The following is a 21,880-nucleotide window of genomic DNA, read 5'->3' as shown; positions in this document are numbered from 1 at the left end:
CCGTCGCGCTCCCCGCCCGGAGCCGGCGCCGCCGCCGCCCCGCTGCCCCCGCCGGCCGCGCCGTGACGCGGGCATGAGCCTGGCCCGCCGCCCGCCGCCCGCCGCCCGCCGAGCCAGCGCCCCGGGCCGGGCCTTGGCGCCCAGGTAACTTGGGGGGCGCGAGGCGGGGAGGGGGCCTAGGCCGCGCGCGAGCCCGCGAGCCCCTCGGCGACGCCAGCCAAGAACTCTCCGAGCCGGTGGGCCCCGGGCCCCGGGGACCCGCCCTCAGCAGCCCCCCCGGCGGCCCCTCCCCCGGGCCCCTGAAACTCCCGGCGCTCCACCTAAGGTCCGGGCCTGCGCTCACCCCTGCCCCGCACCGACCGCCGGCCCCTGTGCTCCCTGCCCATCGCTGCCCCGACCCTACCTGCCTCCCCACTTTCCTGCTGTCTCTCAGCTCCCCAAGTTCCAAGAGACTTCTGTACCGCAGCCCGCTGCCGACCCCCACCTGCGAATGGTTGCTGTCCTACAACTTAAACTCATGGCCAGCTCCCCTCCTGTCCTGGACCCTTCCTCCCCTGGCCATGGGAGACTGTCCACCTTCTCCCCGGAGCCCCCAAGGCCCTGCTTCTGGTTAAATGCTTTCTGTCACTGCAAAGAGGGATGAGCAGAGGCTGAGCACCACCTGGGTGACGTGGGCAGAGCAGGGACTCTGTGCAGCCTGCCAGTCCCGAGCTTTTGGGTGCAGGACAGTTGCCAGGATGCTTGGATGGAGCATTGGGGGTTTAGCGGTCTGCAAGTCAAGGGCAGTGAGAGGCCCAGCAGGATTCATGGCAGTGGTTAGAGGCTGGTCTTGTTTAGTGCAGATTCTTTTCTGGTCCCTCTCAGAGAGATGTGGCTCAAGCGCTGGCCTCTTCTGCCCCTCTTCCAGGATGGGTTTCAGGAGCTGTGCCTCCTCCAACCCAATTGCTTGCCTCTCTTTTCTTGGGTGCTGGCTACTTTTAGCTCTTCCTTCCTGTGCAGGGCAGCAGGGCTGAGCATGACCTCACCCTACAACCCTGACCAAGGTAGGGCAACCCGGCTGGGCCTGGACTCACTGTCAGCAGTGCTGTCTCCCCCAGGCAGCTTTGAACTGAACTGGGTCTGGGGCCCGGCTGGTTCTCCAGGAACAACAGTTTGCTGGTCGTGACAGCCTGCCCTGGGAAAGCCCTGGGACCCAGGGAAGTGGGAGCCCATTGCTACTTACATGCCTCTGGAAGTTGAGCTGAGTCCTCCCAGGTGGATATGGGTGGTGGTATGAGTAAGAATGAGGAGGACAAATCCTAGGGAGAATTGTTTTCAGTCCCCAATTATTGAGCACTTTGCACTAAGCCCCATTCTGTGCACTGGGATGGAGCTATCAAATAGGCAGATGAATCATTGATGTTCTAGAATGTTCTAGGAGATAGAAAGTGGCCAAGTAGCAAATGAAGAGATGAAGGAATAAGACAATGCTATAGTGATGTGTGTGATGAAGACAGTGAGGCTGGACAGCGGCTGACCGGGTGGTCCAGGGAAGGCCTCTCTGAGGAAGTGTCATCTGAGCTGAGACCTGAATGAAGCTGGAGAATGAAGCTTGGACCGCGTGAGGGAACGGTGTTGTAGGTGAGGAGCAGCAAGTGCAGTGGTCCCGCGTGGGAAGGAGTTAGGCATGTTGGGGAACAGATAGAAGAAGGCCGTGCATACGTAGCAGGGGGAGATGAGGCCAGAGGGTTGGTGAGGGACCGGGAGAGAGCCGAGTGGCAGTGTGTGCCAGCCCATAGCATTGCTTTCCTGGCTTAAGGGCCCAGGACACCATAGCGTTCAGATGTTCCCTCCCCCCTCTCTTCCTCTCTGTCCAGAGCCCCACTGTGGGTGAGACCTGCAGTGTTTGAGGTGGAGGTTCCATGAAGGGATTTGCATGGGTGGAGGCAGGGGGTGAGATGAGGGATCCTCTCCTGGCCCCTGATAATAATCACACGAGGGGGAGAGAGGGCCAGAGTGCAGGTGATGGGAAACATCCCTGGTGCTGGAGAGAATCCTGCCGATAGGATCTTTGCCATGGGGTGAGACAGCGAGACGACAGTGAGACTTGTCCAGGTAGGGCTGTCCCTGAAGCCCTGATAAGATCCTATCAGTCGTGGAGTGGAGAGGCCCAGCCAGGCAGGCAGCTGCTCCTGCTCAGCCATTGGTTGCCAACAGCAGCAAGTAGCGTTTGTTCTGGAGCCAAAGCCTCCAGGCAGAACCCAGGTGCAGGGCGGGAGTGCTTAGAGCGGCTGCCCTATGGGGCAGGTGGACAGGGGGGCCTTGTCCCGCCCCTCTCCTGGGCACTGGGGAGTCTCCCTGCCCCCACCCCACAGGACACCTGCCCTTTCTGGGGAGAGCTGGGGGAAGGGGCCTTGGAGTCTGGCTCTCTTTGGACAGGAGCCCTTCGTGGCCTGGCTCGGGGTGGGCACCATCTCTGGTTGAGCAGCCATGTTGATGCCAAGCTGGGAGAAGGAATGGGGGGCCCTGGCCCCCCCTGCAGTGCTGAGGGGGCTGCTGGGCACTCTGCTTAGCTTTTCTGGGTATTTGGAGCTGAGCTCACAGGCCCAAGACCTCAGGCCTCGAATTGGCGCAGCATTCTTCCCTGCTGTAGGCTCGGCTCGGGAGAGGCCCCGCTGGTAGCTCAAGAGTGATGGGGAAGGTGGCCCGAGGGGTGGCAGGGGAGGGGCAGCCTCAGCCCTGTTCCTGGCCTTCTGAGCTCCACCGCGCTACACTCCCTGATGTCCAGTGGACCTGCACAGTCTCCGCCTGGGCCACCTCTCCAGCTTAATGCAGTGCCGTCCCTCAGGGAGATGTGTTTGTTCTGGGTACCCCCCACACCTGATCCCACTCCCTGTCAAATTTGTGCGTCCATCTATTGGCCTTTCCCCCTCCCTTACTTCCTTCGCTGTACCATTTTGGATCCCAGGCTGGGTCTTAGTCTTGCAGACTTCATTAGGGACAGAGTGTGGCCAGGTGAGCCGCCAAGCCCTTTGTCACCCAGGCTCCCCATGGAGATGGCTTATTTCTGTGGGGCTGACTCTAGGGCTCAGGGTGTGGGCGTGTGGACAGACTGAGCGGCGGTGCTCCTGAGGGCTTGGTGTCACAGTCTCTTGGGAAGGTAGCTGGTTGGTGGAGCCATGACCAGAGGCCCGCACTGGGCAGGTGGAAGGCTTGGTTATGGTGCATTCACAGCCTTTGAAATAAAAATAGCCTTAGTTTTCGAGGCAGAAGCTCTAGGGCTCAAGAGGGCAGACAGGGGCCCATGGATTTATTTCCTCGTTTAAAGTAGGTGGATTCATTCTCATTTTTTTACTACTGGGGAAACCGAGGCACAGGGGAGTGAAGTAGGTGCTCAGAACCAGCAGCCCACTAGATTCACATTCCTGGCTGTGCCGCCTCCCACTGCCTTGAGGGAACCCACCGGCCAGCCTGCTGCCTTGTGAGTGGCCAGCCTGCTGCAGTCTTGGAGGGCAATTTTATGGAGGTGGCCCTTGCTGTGGGGGCAGGGCAGCCCGTGGGGAGGCAGAGTCAGAGCGGGGAGACCTTACTCGTCTCCCACTGCCGGAGCCCAGGTGCCGCAGGGCTGTATGGGGTCAGTGCTGGGGTGGGGACCCCAGGCCAGCCTTTATGGGAAGAAGACAGAGCACTTGGGTGTCCCACCTGGGAGGGTCTGGACAGAGAATGAGCAGGCCGGGAGGCAGCTGAGGATGTGCTGAAGAGACTGTCAGGTTCAGGGAGGACAGGGGAGCACCCCCACCCCCAGTCTGTGTGTGCCCACTGGGGTAGGCCCATCTGTTCCTTGTTAGGGATTCAATAGACAGTCCTCCAGGAGAGTAATTAATGCCACGTTGCTGGCAGATCCAGCAGCATGCCTGCCCCAGGGCTTGATCCTGGCAGCACAGATGCCCAGCTGACCCCAAAAATGCTGCCCCGTTCCCACCTAGCAATCCTGGAGACACGGGCGGGGGTGGGGTGCATGGACCCTGTTGCCGGCAAAGCCCTGTCGCTGAGCCTGGATGGCAGAGAGGGCTTAGGTGGTGGTCGGCAGCACAGGACATTCCCCCCCAACTGTCCCACCCCCTCACCTCCTCACCCCCCACCCCCCTCCCGGGGCCTGCCTGCAGCACCACTCTAAAACTCCTCATTGTTGGTTGTGCCTTAGACTTGCTATGTGACCTCAGCCATGCTGCTTATCCTTTCCGGGCACTTTCTTTTCCCCATCTGTAGAATGGGTGTTGGACTACGTCATTGCTGAGACCCCACCCCCAGCCCAGTCTGAGTCTCAGCTGTTCATATGCCTGATTCTGAGTAGCCCTGCTGGCACCCCTATGTCCTGCTGGGTAATGACTTCGCCTTGGTGCTCCTCACAGCTCTCTGGCTGTGTCCTCTACCCCGGGGCCAGGTGACGGCTGGTTCTCTCGGTAGTTAACTCCTGCCCGTGCTCAGGACATGGGGCACTGGGTGGCCTGGCTGGCGCTCACGCAACCAGCTGGTTTTCCTAGCACCAGGGCCAGGGCGAGGTGACTGCTTCCCCGGTGGCCACCTCCAGCCGGCCCAGCACATTCCTCAGGCTTATCTGGGGGCCCGCCCCGCCGGACTCTGCCCTCCCACCCAGGAAGCGGCACCCAGAGGAGCTGCTGAAGAGTTCCAGGGCCCAGAGGAGGGCCCAGTGGGCTTGAGTCTTGGCCTCCCCCCCACACCCGGGGCTGGAGAGGACCAGGTAGAGAACGGGGTGGGGCGTAGGGATGGGGGGAGCTTCTGCTGAGACTGACACGGCGACTTGTCCTGCACCTCGGGAAGCGTGGGCTTCACTCGGACACCAGACTGTGCTGTCTCCTGGGATCCCCTACCTCCTCCTCTTGAAGGCTGTCCCGTGAGGCTCCTGCGAGGGGGGCCTGGCTCTGGGCCTGCCCCCCCAGTCACTGCAGAGCTGTAACGGGAGCTGGGGCGGCCCGCGGCCCCTGGAGCCCGCGCCAGGCCTCCCAGGAAGGGGTTAACCGCCAGCCCCGGCCTGAGGGAGGGGACTGGGCTGGACCATTTTCTCCTGCCGCCTCCACGCCTCCACCTCGGTTTTCCTGAATGGTTCTGGCGTCCCGGGGTGGGGAGGGAAGGGGAGGAAGGCGGGCGGGGGAGGGGGAGGAGTGTGGGAAGAGGAAGGAGAAAAGAGCGAAGACAGCCAGGGGAAGAGAAAGATGTCACTGTCTAGTCTCCCTGTCATTTTTATTTCCAGCAGGCGCCGGGCACAGGAGCCGCTAGAACAATGCTGAGGCGGGCGAGGTGAGGAGCGCCGCCGGCCCGCGACGGAGCGTCGGAACAGGTGACAGGAGGCTCCGGAGCCGGCCACCCGGGCGGCCCTCCCCGCGCCGGCCCGGCGCCCCGGGGACCGCTGGGGGAGGCCATGGCGACCAACTTCAACGACATCGTCAAGCAAGGCTACGTGAGGATGAAGAGCAGGAAGCTGGGGGTGAGCCGCCGGGCGGGGGCGGGGTGTCCCCCCGGGCGGTGTCGCGCACTTACTGTCGGGCCGACCGGGGCTGCCCGGCACGTGCCTCCCGCGCCCCCTGCACCCCGAGCCCTGCCGGCTGCCCGAGTCCCAGGAGCCCGGCCGCGGCGGCTGCCGACGACCACCGGCATCCTTGCCATTGTTGAAGTTATGCCCGGCCGTGCGGGCGTCTGAGCCCCAGACCCACCTCTCCCGTCCCTGGCCTCCCCTCCCCTGGCCTCCCCTCCCCTGGCCTCTGTCCTTTTAAGTACCTCATCTCCCTGGCCTCTGTTGCTCCCTGTGTCCAGGTCCTTGGGTATTTATCTTGCTTGTCGCTTTCCCTGTTGAGTGTTTGGAGGGGACAGTGGTCAGCAGTGGGGCCGGGCAGTGGTGGGAGGGCACAGGGCGCACAGAAGCTGGTGTTCTTGGGGTTCATGGATGAAAACTTAGGGCAGGATGGCCTGTGGCTCTGGGACAGGCTGCTTTCCTCCAAGTTGTTGGCTGGCGGCGGCTCCCTGCTGGCCGGGCGCCTGACCCAGAGCTGGGGTCTGTGGGAACAAGGCCTGAGACACCTCTCTGTGGGCATGTACCCTCTCACAGCCTGCTCCTGGTGAGGATGATCCCCCCACCCCAAGAGGGCATGGGCAGGCCCTCCAGGGACCAACTTAATGACCTCGGTGAGCTTGACCAAGAGCTGCCTCTGTTCCCCTGCCAACCCTCCCCCACCTCCAGTGAGGGGTCTTGGTAGCCGCACCCTCCCCAGCAGGAAGGTAACCCTCCTGATGGAGGGGGCCCAAGTCTGGGGTTTGGCCCTGTCTCCGGTCTGTAGCTTCCTCCCCTCCCCCATTGCCCTGATGGGGGTGGGGTGAGATCAGACTTCTGAGGCTTCCTGGCTCAGCCTGAGTGGGGTGGGGGAGGACTGGGGTTCTGATAGGGCTTCCCTGCCCAGACACCGGACTGAAGCAGGGTGGTTCTTGCCCCCTCACCCCCCATGGCCCTGCGGGGCCCTGTGGAGTATGTTCCAGCCCAAGAGACCGGGCTGTGGTGGGCATCAGCCACCCTGCTATTGTCCTGAGAGAGGGATGGAGCCCGCTTGGAGCACAGAACAAGGAGAAGTGAAGCTAGGACCCAGCTCCTAGTATGGCTCCTTGTTCCCACGGGCCTGGGTCTAGCAGTCTGCAGGGTCCACCTGAGCCAAGGCCCCATACATGGCAGAGCTTACCAGAAAGGTGAGCCCTAGAGGCAGCTACATGGGTTTGATTCTAGGAGGAGACCTGAGAACCAAGTGGCCTACAGGTGGGCACAGCCCGAGGGAATGGCTGGGAGCTGGGGGTAGTCGCTCTGGTTTAGGTCCTCCTGGGCCCCGAGGATTCAGCTCCCGGCTGCAGGTCTGCTATGAGGAGCTCAAGCACCAGGTGGTTCTTGTCCCAGGGCAGCCATTCTTGTCTCAGCTCACAAAGGTGAGCTGGGAGGGGCTGGGAGAGATGGGGAGTAGACCCTCCTACCTACCCGGGCCTTCCTCTGGCAGAGCTGTAGCAGTGTTTCTGTTTCTGAAGTGCTGATCAAAGACCATGAGAAAGTGGGGAAGGAGGGCTCTTGGGCACAGTGGCTCCCTGGGGCTGTGTGTGTGTGTGTGTGTGTGTGTGTGTGTGTGTGTGTCTGTAACCAGGCAACCAGGGTGCTCAGGCCCCTGGGCCTTCTGCCCCAACACTGCAGGCTGCATGGAGCCCAAGCTGGGAGGGCGGATCTGGGTCAGCCGCCTTCATTCACTCATCCATCCATCCATCCATCCATCCATCCATCCATCCATCCATTCATGGTCTCTTCGTATGGTCATTCACTTGTTCAGCAGAGCTGTGCGAACAAGGTTACCAGGATGGGAGGGAAGATTCTGGGAGGGAAGATTCTGAGAGGAAAACACAGTTTCTATCCTAAAAGAGCTCCCCAGGTGAGAGCTGAGGCCTGCTGTGGTTTAGGTAGACAGGCCAGGGACAGAGCCAGGGCCATGGGTAAGGGGGCAGAGATGCCTCTTAGAGTCCCAGATAGGAGCCATTCATGGCCTGGTTCTGAGAGGCTTCTTGGGGTGGGGACTGCCTAGGCCCACCAAGTCTGGGGCCCTGCCTGCCCAGGACCTGATGCCCGCACAGCAGAGCAGGATGTGGAGGGGCTGCAGCTTGGAGCTCTGCGTCCTCCTTGCTTTGTCCACTCTGCCCTGGCACCCCTCAGTATCCCTGTTTGCCAGCAAGATGGTATACAGAGATTGCTTAGGAGTGAGCTCTGCAAGGCTTCTGCAGTGCTCACTGACAGTAGGTACATCCCAGCCAGACTCTGGGCTGGAAGAGAGCCTGGGACGGAGGAAGGGGCGGGGAAGGGAGAGCCAGCAGTCTGGGCAGGTGGCTAGGCCACCCCTCGAGGGGTCTGACCAGCCAGACCTGGAGCCTAGTCGGCTTTCTGCACCCTGGCTCCTTGCCTATCAGGAGTGCATGAAGCTACAGAGAATTTAGGTGGCTTCCGGCACTTGGTCATTGGCAGTGGTTGGACAGGAGGGAACCTCGCCTGGGAAGGCACCGTACTCTGGGGTAAACCCAGGTTCTTGGCTCTGCCCTTTTACTCTGGGAGCCTCTGGTTTCCAACTGGAACAAGGAACCGATCCTGGCCCCCTACACTACAGGGTGTCAGAGAATGAGGAGGTATCACCCACATCAAGAGCCACCAGCCAGCTCTGAGAACAAGGGCTGGGGTGATATACAGGCTGTGAGCACGTGCAGGGGAGTAGTCCCTGTCCCGGGGACACTCCCTCTGTTGTGGCTGGTACTGCCGAATCCTGGGCAGGATGTTCATGCAGTGGGCTCCAAGTACCAACCCTGGGCCTAGCCAGCTTTTTAAAAACACTGGCACCACTCTTTTTATCAGCTGTTACTTCTCGGTGCCTCAGTTTCCCTATCTGTAAAGATGATAAACCAATCTCAAGAGTGACCCTGAGGTTAACTGTGAAGAGTGTTATTAAGCACAAATGGGAAGCACTCAGTAGATGGCTATTTATATTATAAAGCCTAGAGCTGAGCACACAGCACAGGGTGATTGAGAGTACCCTTTGCAGAACAGCCTTTCTCAGAGCCCGCAAAGAAACACTTGCTTTCTCATTTTGGGAGGAGGAGTCCCTGCTGGTGTCAGCCATCCCCAGGTTTTCTCCTGGGCTGGGTCTCTGGGGAAGGCTGTGTAGCACTGCCCTCTGCGGTAGGCAGCGGTAATTTCAGGGCCATGTTGGCTGGGAGTGGTCCCAGGAGGCCTGATCCCCCTGCTGTCTTGGCCCACAGATCTACCGGAGGTGCTGGCTGGTGTTCCGGAAATCCTCCAGCAAGGGGCCCCAGCGGCTGGAGAAGTATCCAGACGAGAAGTCAGTGTGCCTCCGAGGCTGCCCCAAGGTTAGGGGGCCTGGGCCCCAGCTCCCCCAGTCTGTAAGCAGTGATGGTTTGCGGAGTCCTAAGGTCTGAGAGCACCCTCCTGGGGGTGGCACGACTGTGGGGGAGGCAGAGGGAGGCACTCCAGCCTGGCTCAGTCCCTTGTGGATGCTGTCCCAGGTGACTGAGATCAGCAACGTCAAGTGTGTCACTCGGCTCCCCAAGGAGACCAAGAGGCAGGCGGTGGCCATCATATTCACCGACGACTCAGCGCGTACCTTTACCTGTGACTCAGGTGAGGAACTGGGGCTGCCAGCTTTCGTCCAGTCTCCCCTGGGCCATTCACGGTCCAGTGGTCCAGTCGGGAGGAGGTAGAGCAGGCCCAGCAGAATCCACTGGCCTTGCCCTCCCGGCCCTGCACAGTGGGATACTTCAGACTGAGGCAGATGGGGTGGGCTGCGGGGGGCCCCTGGGCTGTCACGAGGTACCATTTTCTCTAGAGCTGGAGGCAGAGGAATGGTACAAGACACTGTCTGTGGAGTGTCTGGGTTCACGACTCAACGACATCAGTCTGGGAGAGCCGGACCTCCTGGCCCCAGGAGTGCAGTGTGAGCAGACAGGTGAGGCCCGGCGCTACTTGCAAGGGGGCAGGGGGCGGGGGACGGGAGAGGAGTCCTCCCCTGGGGAGGCTCCAGGCCTGCTCCTCTCCCACTCCAGACCGCTTCAACGTCTTCCTGTTGCCCTGTCCCAACCTGGACGTGTACGGCGAGTGCAAGCTGCAGATCACCCACGAGAATATCTACCTCTGGGACATACACAACCCCCGCGTGAAGCTTGTCTCGTGGCCCCTCTGCTCACTGCGTCGCTATGGCCGGGATGCCACACGCTTTACCTTCGAGGCTGGCCGGTAGGACCCTCTCACCTCCCCACCCTGTCCCACCACGGTCAGGCTGTCAGCTGCCATTCACTCTGTGTCCAACACCGTGCTGGGAGCTTATTTATCAGCATAGAAAACCAGAGGGAAGGAAAAATCCCTCTTTTACAGATGAAGAAATTGAGGCGCATGCCAGGCAGGTCCAGCGCAGCTGTGAACCAAGTCAAACTGCTTGGGCTCACCTGAAAGGCTGGCGCTGGCACATACAGCTCCGCGTGTGAGGACTGAGGCTTTGTTTCTTCACTGTCAAATAGGGGGGTGATAAGGGTACCCATCCTCGCAGAATTACAGTGAGGACTGGGGACCTCATAGCTTGAGCGCTGGAGCCCGTAGGCCGAGGCTTATGCTCGGTATAACCCTGGCTCAGTTACTGACCATCTGTGTGCCTATTTCCTCATCTGCAAAACAGTTTGAGACAATTCCTAATAAACGAAACCGTAATGGTGTGAGAGACGACTGGGCTAATTCTTGTTAAGCGTTTACATCACTGGTACATAAAGTGCCCAGCACATTTAGGTTGTGTGGACAGTCCCCTGCTCCCCAGCAGGTCAGGGTTTGTGGAACGAGTTTGTAGCGCTGGAGAGCCTGACCACGCCCTGGGTGTCCCTAGGATGTGTGATGCCGGTGAAGGGCTCTACACCTTCCAGACCCAGGAAGGGGAACAGATCTACCAGCGGGTCCACAGCGCCACCTTGGCCATTGCTGAGCAACACAAGCGCGTCCTGCTGGAGATGGAGAAAAACGTGAGGGTGAGGCATGGGCATCAGCCAGTCCAGGGTACTGGGGAGGCTGGAGGGCTGACAGGCCGAGTGCCTGAGTTTGCCAGTGGTCTCCAGAGAGGCGGGCAGGGTATTGATCAGGCCGGTGGCTGGGAGGAAGCCACAGCCCCCAGGGCTAATGGGAGGGACCCTCCCCTTCTTGGTTCCACAGCTGCTGAACAAGGGCACAGAACATTACTCCTACCCCTGCACGCCCACTACCATGCTGCCCCGAAGCGCCTACTGGCACCACATCACAGGCTCCCAGAATATTGCTGAGGCCTCCAGCTATGCCGGTGAGTCCCCGCAATGTCCTCCACTCCCCTGCCACAAGGCTTTGTGGAGGACAAGGCCTCTGGCCAGGGGTCCTCCGACCTGCACCTGAGTCCTGAACTTGCCTCTGTGTCCACAGGTGAGGGGTATGGGGCAGCCCAGGCTAGCTCAGAGACAGACCTCCTCAACCGATTCATCCTGCTAAAGCCAAAGCCCAGCCAGGGGGACAGCAGCGAGGCCAGGACCCCAGCCCCGTGACAGCCGGGCTGGCGCACCCAGGACCGCTGGGGCTGCCTGTTGCTGAGTTGGCTACGGCATACTGTGGACGGCCTCAGGGGGCTGCTGGCCAAGACCTGGAGCAACGGAGCAAGCTGTCCCTTCCCTGCCCCCAGGGGTGAGGCTGGACCAAGGCAAAGGGCTGGCCACACCACCAGAGCATGTGAGAGGGGCTGGAGCTACTGTGGGACTATATACTGTTCATGATTTTAATATATATGGCTTATGACATATTCTATATTAATGAGATTTCCCCCTCCCTCCCCGATACCACATATACATTTTTTAATCCCCTGACCAGGTCACAGTCAAGGCTGTTTTTGAATGTGAGGGCAGCTGTTCCCTGCCCCCCATAGTACAGCCCTCCTGCTGCCAGGACTTGCTTGAGCTGCCAGGACCAGAGGAGGCAGACAGAGCTCCCGGCTGGCGCTGTAACTGCTGGCTCTCCCCGGGCAGCCCAGGGGCTAAGACGGCAGGTGGCTTCTCAGTTCCTCTGGGCTCAGAGTGGCAGCTTACACTGTGCCACTTGGCAGCCTTGCACTTGGGAATTTTAAGCAGAGGTGACATCTGGTTGACACCTCAGGTGAAAATCTGGGTTCAAAATGTAATTTTTGCCCAGGCGCCTTCCTGCTTAGTAGGCTAAGATACCCCAGGGTATAGGGGTGCTGGTTACCTCAGCCAGGTGGAAGACGGCCAGTCCTGAGCTCTTCCCTGCCCAAGAGCCAGCCCAGGAGGGTAGGCTGCAGCAGGACTGCTGTGGGGAGCACGCCTGCTGCCCCTCTCACTGATCCAGGGTAGGTGATGTCCTAGCAGAGGAAGCCCCTCTGCCCTGTCTGGCCACCCTCTGGCCAGCCGAAAGCACTCAGAAACCGAGCCCTTCCTATTTCCTCTTCCCCACATGGTGCTGAGGCTCCCTGCTGAAATGCAATTAAAGCAATTGATTTTCTAGTGCTGGTATTTATTGACTACCTTGCAGAAGGGCTATCTTTCTATTCCCATCAAACCTTTGGTTGCGTGTGTTTTTGTTTTAATACTTTAGGGTTCTGATTTGTGGGAACAGATCTTGTTGTAAATAACCACTATTCAAGTTGGGGCAGGATACAGCAGGAGGTCTCTCCAGGAGAGCCCTGGATCTAGGGAGGGGTCACAGCCAGCTCAGCTCCAAACCTGACCAGGGCATGACCACCCAGAGGAATAAATTAGACTGAAGAAGGGAGCCTGGGGCCAAAGGCCTTGGAGAGAGGAGGCAGGGCTGGCTGGCTCAAGTTAGTGGCACGATGATGACGCATGAAGGAGATTATGTTGTGCTCTTTATTGCCAAAAATAAAAACTTTTAAAAAGACAACTCCTGTTAATAAATATCCCTTCCTTTCTGTACCAGATCTTGGTTTGCTCCTGGCTTCTCCCACCGACTAATTAACTACTTTAGGCTACAGAGTCAAGGCCAGACCTTCAGTAAGGGCCTCACTCCCCAACTCCCAAACTTAAATCATCAGGCCACTGGCAGTGAAGTTTGTAACTGATGAGTAGAGAATGAAATACAGGGTGTATCTGGGGGTGGGGGGCAGCCAGAGTCTAACGCTATTCTTTAAAGGTAAAAGAGGGATACTTGGGGATCTGAATGAAGTACCAGTACGCTGGCTCTGGGCAGAGACTGGAAGGGTTTGTAGGGAACCACTAGGTTCTAGGACTCAATCCTAACACCAGAAGCCCAACGCACAAATGTGAAAACTCCCAACATTTGGACAGGACAGAAAGGGTTTAAAGACCCCAAATGACCAGAAGAGGAGTCTAGCTCTGTGGTTCTCAGAAGAACCCCCCCCCCCCGCCAATCTCCCCAGCACATTATAAAATGGGCTAGAAGGGATGTTCTGGAATGCTACTGGTAATTAGTGGGCAGAACCAGGGAAGCTAGAGGTCTAGTAAAACCTGCACTGCCTCAGATACCAGTGGCACTCCTGGCCATCTGTGCAACTAAGCAAGGCTGGGAGGGGACTCCTCTTTCCCCTCCGCTACCTTTCTAGTGGGTAATGATGGCTTGCCAAGCAGCCTGAGCGACAGCTGTCCAGACTCCAGAAGCTAGAAGAATCTCTGGAGAGAACAGAGAGCCAGCTACTGGCCTAGATGCTCCCCTTTTTGCAGAAACAGGTGAGCTGCTGCTAGTTTATGGTTAGTACATCACTCTGGATCTCGTGGCTTAACTGGGTCTGTAGATCACTTAGTTTCTTCTTTAATCCAGAGAGGGCTGAGAGGACAATTGTTTCAGGGCGCAGAGAGCCACAGGACTCCACGTTGTAATAAAACCTACAAAGAAGAGTCTGGTGAGAGCTCTCCACGAGGCAGGCTGGCTAGCCCGAGCTTCAGCCCTGGACTGTGCTCTCTCCCTTCTGGATCTGGACTCCTTTCCCACCTGAAACCTAGCGTTGCCCCAGAGTTGACCTCCAACCTCTTATTAACAGCAGTCCTAATGCATATTACAGGACTTCAAGGAGGCCACGGCCATCTCAAAAAGCTACTGGGGAAACCTCAAAAACACTTGAGTGGATGTGTTCCACACAGAGGAGAAACACGAAGGTCCAATGAGCAGTAGCACATGCTCCAGCATTCTGATATTCACCATCAGAAGACAGAGGCATTTCTGGCTCTGGACTGAGCCGTTTCTCTCAGAGTGGAGGGGAGTGGCTAACAGGAGGGACCCCCCTGTCCCTTAGTGACTAGGGGGAGGATGATTGGCTTTGGGATGTGCACAGGGCATGGGATGTGCACAGAACTCTGCAGTTCTCGGTCCTCCCTCAGCTCGAGGGCACCAGGATGTGAGGGAAGAGTCTCCCCAGCTCAGAACCTGCGTTGATAGCATCTGTTCCTCCTCACTTCATCTTCAGGTGCTGGACCGGGGTCTTACCTTTCTGGCTTGCCGTTGGGGTCGTAGGGAGCCTGTGACTCATCTTCATCCAGCTCTGAGTACTCACTCTTGGGCCTGAGGTCAAATACAGGTCAGCACAGGTAGCTACTGCTGCTTTTGGGGGCACTGCTATCCACAGTGAGCCTGCCCCCAACACGGTCACTAGGGGCCATTTCCACACCAACCCACCCTGCCTTCACTTCCAACAAGAACATACCATTCCTCAGGCTTGGGGTACACGGTGTGCCTCAGGGCATTGTCAGGATCATATTCAAAAGCTACCCCTGCAGTAGGGTTCCACTTAGCATGCTCCTTGCCAAAGCCCTTTTTGGCATAGGCTCGAAGTCTTAGCTCCTGGCCTTTCCTCAGCTTGACAATGAGGATGTCTACAGAGAAAGGTGGAAGTTAGTCATGGGCCAGTAGAGACATGGTCCCCTCAATTCTGTCCTGGAATGCCACAGGGAAACCAGGCAGCATGAGAGGCTGTGTTGGGTCTCTGCCTCTCTGCTGGCCTACAAAACGGCAGGTTGGGTAAATTTCACACACTCCCTCCAGCCCCTTACCATCCTGCTCCACATAGTCATTGGGGTCATTATCTCGGTTCCGGGATGTCACCTGTAAGAAGTCCAAACAGAGGCATTTATTAGCTGTTCACTTCCCCAGTCACCTCTTCCAGCACCTGCCAAACCAGGGACAGGATGCCTGGGAATGGGGCGGGGCGGGGAGAAGTACCTACTAGGACTAAACCTGTGCTGGAGCTGGACTCCAACCTCCACCTCAAGGCATGGTGACAACCTTCTCAGTCAAAACAGTACTGTGGCCTTTAAAAGGGTTCTTGGGTGACAGGATGGGCAGGCACACAGCACCAACAATGCTCCTGTCCACCATTATTAGTGCTCTTTAGGCACCAGACTCAGAGGAAGGCAGAGGGTAACACAAGGAAAATCCCCATCTTGTAAGAAACCACCTGAATCTGGCCCATTTCGAGCCAAAAAGAGGACAACGAAGATCTGGGTAAGGAGGATGTGGTGAGACACTGACCGGAATGACCCGAGGGCTGTTGGAGATGAGGTCTCGAGACGTGACGTGCCGAGTCTGGTCTTCATTGCACCGCACATCAAGGGTGAACTCCACCGAGCACTCGGGGCAGAACTCCTCACATGTGCAGTCCTGACAGAGGCAAGAGGAGAAGCAGGAATGAGTTCATGGAGAGATGGTGAATCCTGAGCTTCCTGCTTCTCATACCCTTAAAATTTATCTATAAAATGCCTGGTCATTGGCTCCAAGCTTCTTGGGCCATGTCCACCTGGTACACCTCTTTCACGTGCCGCTCAATGCAGGCACTTCCCAGTTCAGAGAGAACTATACCCACTGGCACCCTCATTTTCCTTCCACCTCCACCAGCTGCCAGGCCACTACTGGGGCAGACACTGCTAACATCTCACCCTGGCCCTCAGGGTGCTCTTCTTCAGAGAACAAAGGCATTAAGTAAAAGGATGATGCCTTCATGCTCTATAATGCAGCTTCCCCTGCACTAAGTGGACTAGTACAGGAATGTCACCATCATTTAAAATAAAATGATCCAGGGCACAACACAAAAATGTTACCTTTCAAGTTCTAGACTACTAACCTTTTCTTAAAAACGAACAAAAATCTTTCCATTATGGAAAATTTCATACATTCACCAGAGCAGAGCAAGTCTAAGAAGCTGACACCATCTAACCATCACTCAGCTCCAATAACTACCAATAGTTCTGTAAGCAACTGATGCTGGAAACAACCCATTCCTCTGTTAGGGACCATCTGCTACAGTGTTACTTTGGGCAAGAAGGGTTACTGGAATGTTACCAAGCAAACTGTTCTCCCCTCACACCAGCAGGAAAATCTAACCTGCTTCTGATGCTTTTGAGAGGATGAGAGAGAACCAGGGGCCACATGTGCATAGTATGCAGTCATACACAGGTGAGGCAGGAAGGCAACCTAGAGCCTCATCAGAACTATGAAATGAGGGTGCCAGGGTGGCCCAGCGGTGGAGCATCTGCTTTTTTTTTTTTTTTTTAAGATTTATTTATTCATGAGAGAGACACACAGAGACGGGGGGAGGGGGGGAAAGAGAGAGAGAGAGAGAGGGGGGCAGAGAGAGAGGCAGAGAAACAGGCAGAGGGAGAAGCAGGCTCCATGCAGGGAGCCTGATGTGGGACTCGATCCCGGAACTCCAGGATCACGCCCTGGGCCAAAGGCAGGCGCTAAACCACGGAGCCATCCAAGGATCCCTGAGCATCTGCCTTTGGCTCAGGTCGTGATCCCGGGGCTATGTCTTTGCTTCTCTCCCCCCATCTCTCATGATGAACAAATAAATAAAATCTTTAAAAACATACACATATAACACAAAAGAAAAGAAATCTGAGATTAAGAGGATAAAGAGGAGTATGTAGAACAACCAAATACATGCACTAATCTTGGCTGGATGACTGACCCACAAACAAAAAGCAAGAAAGGGGCAGCCCGGGTGGTTCAGCAGTTTAGCACTGCCTTCAGCCCAGGGTATGATCCTGGGGACCCGGATCAAGTCCCACATCGGGCTCCCTGCATTGAGCCTACTTCTCCCTCTACCTATGTCTCTGTGTATTTAAAAAAAAAAAAAAAAGGGCCATGTAGGGGACAACTTGTAAAATCTGATTAAGGATGGTGCACAAATATGACAAGTTAATGCTAACACTCTTAGGCATGACAACATGGTCACGTAGGAAAATATCCCTACTCTTCAGATAAGCATGCTGAAGTAGTTAGGGGAGAAGTGTCATAGTATCTGCAACTTTTTTTCCAAAGGATTCAGCAAAAATAACATGGATAGGAAAAATAAAGCAAATGTAGCGAAATGTTAACAACTGGCAACTAAAGGTGAAAAGTAGCGACTTCCCTGACTTAGGCCGCCTCTCCAAGTCATGGAACCTCGCCCAGGAGCATTCCCCATTAAAGCACTCTCGAACCTATGCCTGGCTCTGGTTTTTTGTTATTTCTCCACTGTTCATTTTGTAAAAAACTAACATGTAGGACACAATTTTTTTTTTTAAAGATTTTGGGGGGGGGGCAGAGACACAGAGGGAGAAGCAGGCTCCAATGCAGGGAGCCTGACGTGGGACTCGATCCCGGGACTCCAGGATCACGCCCTGGGCTGAAGGCAGCACTAAACCGCTGAGCCACACGGGCTGCCCTGTATGATACAATTGTTAAGAAAGCACGAAACAGGGGATCCTTGGGTGGCTCAGCGGTTTAGCACCTGCCTTCGGCCCAGGGCGTGATCCTGGAGTCCCGGGATCAAGTCCTGAGTCGGGGTTCCTGCAGGGAGCCTGCTTCTCCCTCTGCCTGTGTCTCTGCCTCTGTGTGTGTGTGTGTGTGTGTGTGTGTGTGTGTGTGTGTCTCATGAATTGTGAATTAGAATAAAAAAAAAAGAGGAAGGAAAACAAACAAAAAAACCAAAAAAATAAAGGTGAAAAGTAAATAACGATTATTTGAGGTTTCTAACTTTTCTGCAGATTTTGAGAAAAAGCCAAGAAGAGAGTGGGAACCATACTGTCTTTGTTCACTAAATACTAGAGAAAAAAATTTAATGGACACTAGGTCAATGGGGCATGGGTACTTTTACCCAAGACATTGCCAAACTGCTCAACTGGTTGTACAACTATCCTCATCAATATTTGTGACATTTCATTTTTGACAAACAAAAATCTGCATGCAAATTGTTAGAATATGACAAGTTGTTTGACAGGAGTGAGAGTACTGGTCAGGTAAGCTCCACGTATCTCTTTAAAAAAAATACAGATTTATAACATATATCAAATTTACCACCACAAAAGTGACATGCCCTTGGGAATATCAGATGATGCGCTGATTAAGGATCATCCAAAGCCACCAAGAGAGAAGAGTCTCAAACTGTTGCCTAACACAGCACTGGGGAAAAGAAGCAGGGAACTTAATCCTGAACCACTCCTGCCAAGTCCAAGGCCTGTTAACATATCAGGGAACAAACATGACCCTTGAGGAAGGGGCATGTTTAATGAGCATTACCTACAGGGAGAGGCATGTATCTGACAGATGTCAGCCTTCCAGTCTCTCAGGTGCTACTATGGGGGACAGTTCCCACTCCCTTTCTTTGTTCTCACCCTCTGTTGACTCTCTTTAGCCTTCCAGGCTCCTATCACGGAGAAGGACACCCTGGAAAACAGTCTGAATAGATTAGACTCTGAAAAGGTACTGCCCCCACTGCTGAGTATAAATGGGTATTCTGGTGTATATCCCCCATCTTGTGTGGCTGGAGAGACTCCCTGATGCCCCCTGAAGCCTAAACAATCTGAGGCCTGTCGGAACTGAGGCCCTGTGTCTGCTTAGGCTCTACGCAACATCTCCATGATCTCCAGCTGGAAGTAAGAGGTCAGGAAAATGCCTCTGAGAACTGCTTCCTTCCTGCCCCTTCCACCCAATCACACAACATACCCGGGAATACTGCAGTTTGTCCACAATGTCATCACTAGTCAGGGGGATTAGTCCTGGAAGAAACAGAAACGCAATTTAAAGAAGTCCAAATCGGGCAGCCTGGGTAGCTCAGCAGTTTAGCGCCGTCTTTAGGCCAGGGTGTGATCCTGGAGACCCGGGATTGAGTCCCATGTCAGGCTCCCTGCATGCAGCCTGCTTCTCCCTCTGCCTGTGTGTGTGTCTGCCTCTCTCTCTCTCTCTCTCTCTCTCTCTCTCTCTCTCTCTCTGGGTCTCTCATGAGTAAATAAAATCTTTATTAAAAAGAAAAAGAAAAAAAAAAAGTCCAAATGGCAATGGCCAAGCCTAAAGGAGAACCTAGAAATCCCTATGGGAGTGAGGCTTCCTCCTCTGACGTCAGGCACAGCCCCCTCCCTCTCACCTTTCAACACCCAGCACTCACCAAGTCTGTGAGCGATGAACTCATCATGAAGGACTGAGGAATTGGCATCAATTTGGACCCAGTCAATGGCTAAAAAATAAGGCAAGCAAACATGCAGTTTAGCCACCAAATCTACTTAAAGACTTACAGCAGTTATTCTCCTGATTTAAAAATCACCTGATGCTTACTAAATTACAGAGGCCTGGGCTAGGCAGCCAGAGGCTGATTCTGCAGCTTTAGTGGGGACAAGGGATCTGCATTTTAACAAGATCCACATGCAACACAGCTCCCTTCCCTACTCAGATTTAGTGCAGAGTGAGGGTAGGGGTGGGAGGTGTGCTGTCCCACTCAAAATACTGACTTAGAGAATACTAAGGGATACTAATCATGGGATTGGGAACATGTTTCCTTGAGCTATTTCTGTAGGAAGCATGTATGTCTGCTATGCACGTCAACACCAAATCAAACAAAAACTACATGGGCACTTAAAATAGAGAAAATCTCACAAAAAACCAGACTTATGGTCCATATCTCATTTTATGATGCAATGACCAGATTACCCAATTTAAGTCTTTATCAACTAACGTTTAAAGAATTCAGTGGGCACAGCATACTAAGTATCAAATTCAATTCCTACCAGCAACGAGCTAATAAAGGTAAGGACTGTATTCCCACACACACTTGACTTAAAAACATATTCATTTATAAATAAAATATCTATACGCAAACAAATTCATAAGTGGCCAACTACCAAATAAAGGGTGTGGACACTAGGAATGGGAGTCAGAAGAGGACTAGACATTTAGGACCCAATCTGCTTTGTCCTACGCTAATGCTTCCCCAACCCAAGTCAGATAAGACCCATGAGCCAAGCTTTTCTGTCTTCTTACTCCCTCCAACCCCACATGACCTTACCCTCCCTTGGGGAAGTTAGGATCCTCTGAGCCTCCTATAAACCAAGCCTTGCCTGACCTCCACGAAACAGACACTAATACTCCCTCACAAAACTCTGACCAGACTAAAGACATTTGTCATATTTTTGCCTTGTGTTATATTTGTGTATGTCTTGTCTCTACCGCAAAAATCAGACAGGGTGGAGTCTTCAAACGCCTTTGGCTTTCCCAGTGTGGCCTGCAATGTAACAGGTGCTCAGTATTACTTGCAGAACTGAATCTGTGGGAAGAGTGCCGTTTAGACTTGTAACATCAGGGCTGCATCATAAAGCACAACTTCCTTATTTTACTCATGATAAAATTGAGACCCAGAGACTTGGAATGACTAGGGAGGGGGGAGAACCAGCACTCCAAGCTGAAGAAGTGACTGGGGATGACGGTAGTGCAGACTGCGATGTTCTTTCATTTGCCAATCATGTGGCCTGCTCATTTCCTTAGGAAGTGCAGCAGCCAGAAGTTACACTTCGTTTTCCAACCCAAACGAGTCAACACTCAGAAAATACTTGTAATATTTATACACATAAAGAACACCGAGGTAGGGTTGCTGGAACTAAAGCAGATCTTCTTTGCTCCAAACACCGAAGCGCTGCAGTCATACTTCTCCTGAACTGCTTGCTGATGCACATCTGTCCCACAGCCGTGTCATCTGTGGACTCGCCTCTGCCCTGCAACTTCACTGTGCGCTCCACAAGGGCAAGAACCCCGCACTATGCAGCTTTGGGTCCCCAGTTCCTAGCACACTGCCTGGCGCTTCTACGTTCCCTACGTGCAGACGGGACGGATTCACACCCGAGTACGCAGACTCCCGTCCACTCTGCGCCGATCCGTACGTTAGGAGTGGACCCTAGCGGCCCCGGGCCCAGGGTACAGGGTCCGAGCGAATGCCCAGCACTGTTGTCGTCTCAGAGCCACCGCCGCGCCGCCCCAACCCCGGCCCAACCAAGGGCTGGGGGCAGGGCCCGAGGTGTGCGGAGGGGGCTGGCCACGACAGGCGGCTTTCGCTTACCTATTATGGGCACCTCGGCGATGAAGACCCTCCGGATGGAGTTGGCCACCCTGAGGGATGCAAACAAAGCGGCGTGAGCGCGCCGCAGCCTCGACGCCGACACCCCGCGCCCCCCTCCCAAGGCGGACGCCCCGCTCTGCGGCCCGGCCCGGGCCCCAGCCCCCCGCGCTCCGCAGCCGCCCGCCTCCTCCCTCAGGGCCTTACGCCAGGTCCGTGTTCTCGATGATGAACTTGACATTCTCGTCGGTAAGCTCGGTGATCCGCACGGTGGGCTGGTTGGCATACGGCATGGCGCCCCCCGGCCCGCCGCCCGCTGGGACTCGGCGCCGCCGCCGCCGCCGCCGCCGCCGCCGCCGGAAGTGGGCCCGCGCGGCCCGCGCCGCCCCCGCCGCCGCCTCGCGCTTACAGCGCCGCCTGTCGCCGGGAGGCCGCCGCGGCTCTGGGCGCACCGGGTCCAGCCAGGCGCGGGCGGGAATTGGCAAAACGTGTGCTCGCCCTCCACTCAACAGCAACACTTCTAGGAATTCATACTGCGAAAATGCCCGCAGTCGTAAGCGAAGACAGGTTCGGGGGCGCTCCCTGCAGCACTGTTCATAACGGCCAAAGATAACAAAACGAATTGTCTGTTGACAGAGACCACGTGGAATACACGACCACAGGAATACTAGGACGCCTTTAAGGGGATGAAGTAAATCTGCACATTTATGGAAGAACATTAAGTGTAACTTCGTCAAAGTCTGGCTCATACTCTTCTGAAACTGCAGGAAGATATGCTGCTTTTTATCTCAACGCATCATTCGCAGATTGCCTAGTTATGGCAGGTGGGTGGCAGTCATCTCCACGCGGCGACTCTGCATGCCTGGCACAGTGCCCCTCAGAGGGTGGATGCTTAAGACATTACCAAAGCTCCACCCCCCAACGGCCTGGAGAAAGGTTTGAATGGGCAGCCACTCATAACACAG

At 55.7% G+C, this 21,880-nt stretch overlaps 2 protein-coding genes across 4 annotated transcripts; one reads left to right on the top strand and one right to left on the bottom strand.

The window, feature by feature from the left end:
- Nucleotides 1-36: 36 nt before the first annotated feature.
- Nucleotides 37-12,525, top strand: DOK4 (docking protein 4). Of its 3 annotated transcripts, none has more exons than XM_055331111.1 (9): nucleotides 37-144; nucleotides 5,252-5,485; nucleotides 8,821-8,928; nucleotides 9,085-9,199; nucleotides 9,405-9,524; nucleotides 9,622-9,811; nucleotides 10,449-10,587; nucleotides 10,769-10,892; nucleotides 11,009-12,525. In XM_055331111.1, the coding sequence occupies exons 2-9, from the start codon at nucleotides 5,420-5,422 to the stop codon at nucleotides 11,125-11,127; spliced, it is 981 nt and encodes a 326-aa protein (XP_055187086.1). In that variant the 5' UTR covers nucleotides 37-144; nucleotides 5,252-5,419; the 3' UTR covers nucleotides 11,128-12,525. The 3 variants fall into 3 exon arrangements, with proteins under 3 accessions (XP_055187086.1, XP_055187088.1, XP_055187087.1); XM_055331113.1 differs by having other exon boundaries at nucleotides 107-144; nucleotides 5,255-5,485; XM_055331112.1 differs by lacking the exon at nucleotides 37-144 and adding an exon at nucleotides 4,341-4,741.
- Nucleotides 12,439-21,280, bottom strand: POLR2C (RNA polymerase II subunit C). The gene is made up of 9 exons (XM_055331109.1): nucleotides 21,123-21,280; nucleotides 20,919-20,968; nucleotides 18,981-19,049; nucleotides 18,542-18,594; nucleotides 15,089-15,217; nucleotides 14,611-14,662; nucleotides 14,265-14,433; nucleotides 14,048-14,122; nucleotides 12,439-13,449 (listed from the first exon to the last, which is right to left on the bottom strand). The coding sequence occupies exons 1-9, from the start codon at nucleotides 21,206-21,208 to the stop codon at nucleotides 13,305-13,307; spliced, it is 828 nt and encodes a 275-aa protein (XP_055187084.1). The 5' UTR covers nucleotides 21,209-21,280; the 3' UTR covers nucleotides 12,439-13,304.
- Nucleotides 21,281-21,880: the final 600 nt, after the last annotated feature.

The sequence above is a fragment of the Nyctereutes procyonoides genome, unplaced genomic scaffold (genome assembly GCF_905146905.1).
Source record: "Nyctereutes procyonoides isolate TBG_1078 unplaced genomic scaffold, NYPRO_anot_genome, whole genome shotgun sequence".
NCBI lineage: Eukaryota > Metazoa > Chordata > Mammalia > Carnivora > Canidae > Nyctereutes > Nyctereutes procyonoides.
This window is presented reverse-complemented; position numbering and strand designations above follow the sequence as displayed.

Excerpts from the sequence above, each read along its gene's own strand:
- POLR2C (XM_055331109.1), bottom strand. The coding sequence starts at position 21,208 with ATGCCGTATGCCAACCAGCCCACCGTGCGGATCACCGAGCTTACCGAC. Across the intron at positions 15,218-18,541 it reads ACAAACTGCAGTATTCCCGG|GACTGCACATGTGAGGAGTT; the intron begins GTATGTTGTGTG and ends TGCCTCTGTCAG. Across the intron at positions 14,123-14,264 it reads TACCCCAAGCCTGAGGAATG|GCCCAAGAGTGAGTACTCAG; the intron begins GTATGTTCTTGT and ends ATTTGACCTCAG.
- DOK4 (XM_055331111.1), top strand. The coding sequence starts at position 5,420 with ATGGCGACCAACTTCAACGACATCGTCAAGCAAGGCTACGTGAGGATG. Across the intron at positions 5,486-8,820 it reads TGAAGAGCAGGAAGCTGGGG|ATCTACCGGAGGTGCTGGCT; the intron begins GTGAGCCGCCGG and ends CTTGGCCCACAG. Across the intron at positions 10,588-10,768 it reads AGATGGAGAAAAACGTGAGG|CTGCTGAACAAGGGCACAGA; the intron begins GTGAGGCATGGG and ends TTGGTTCCACAG.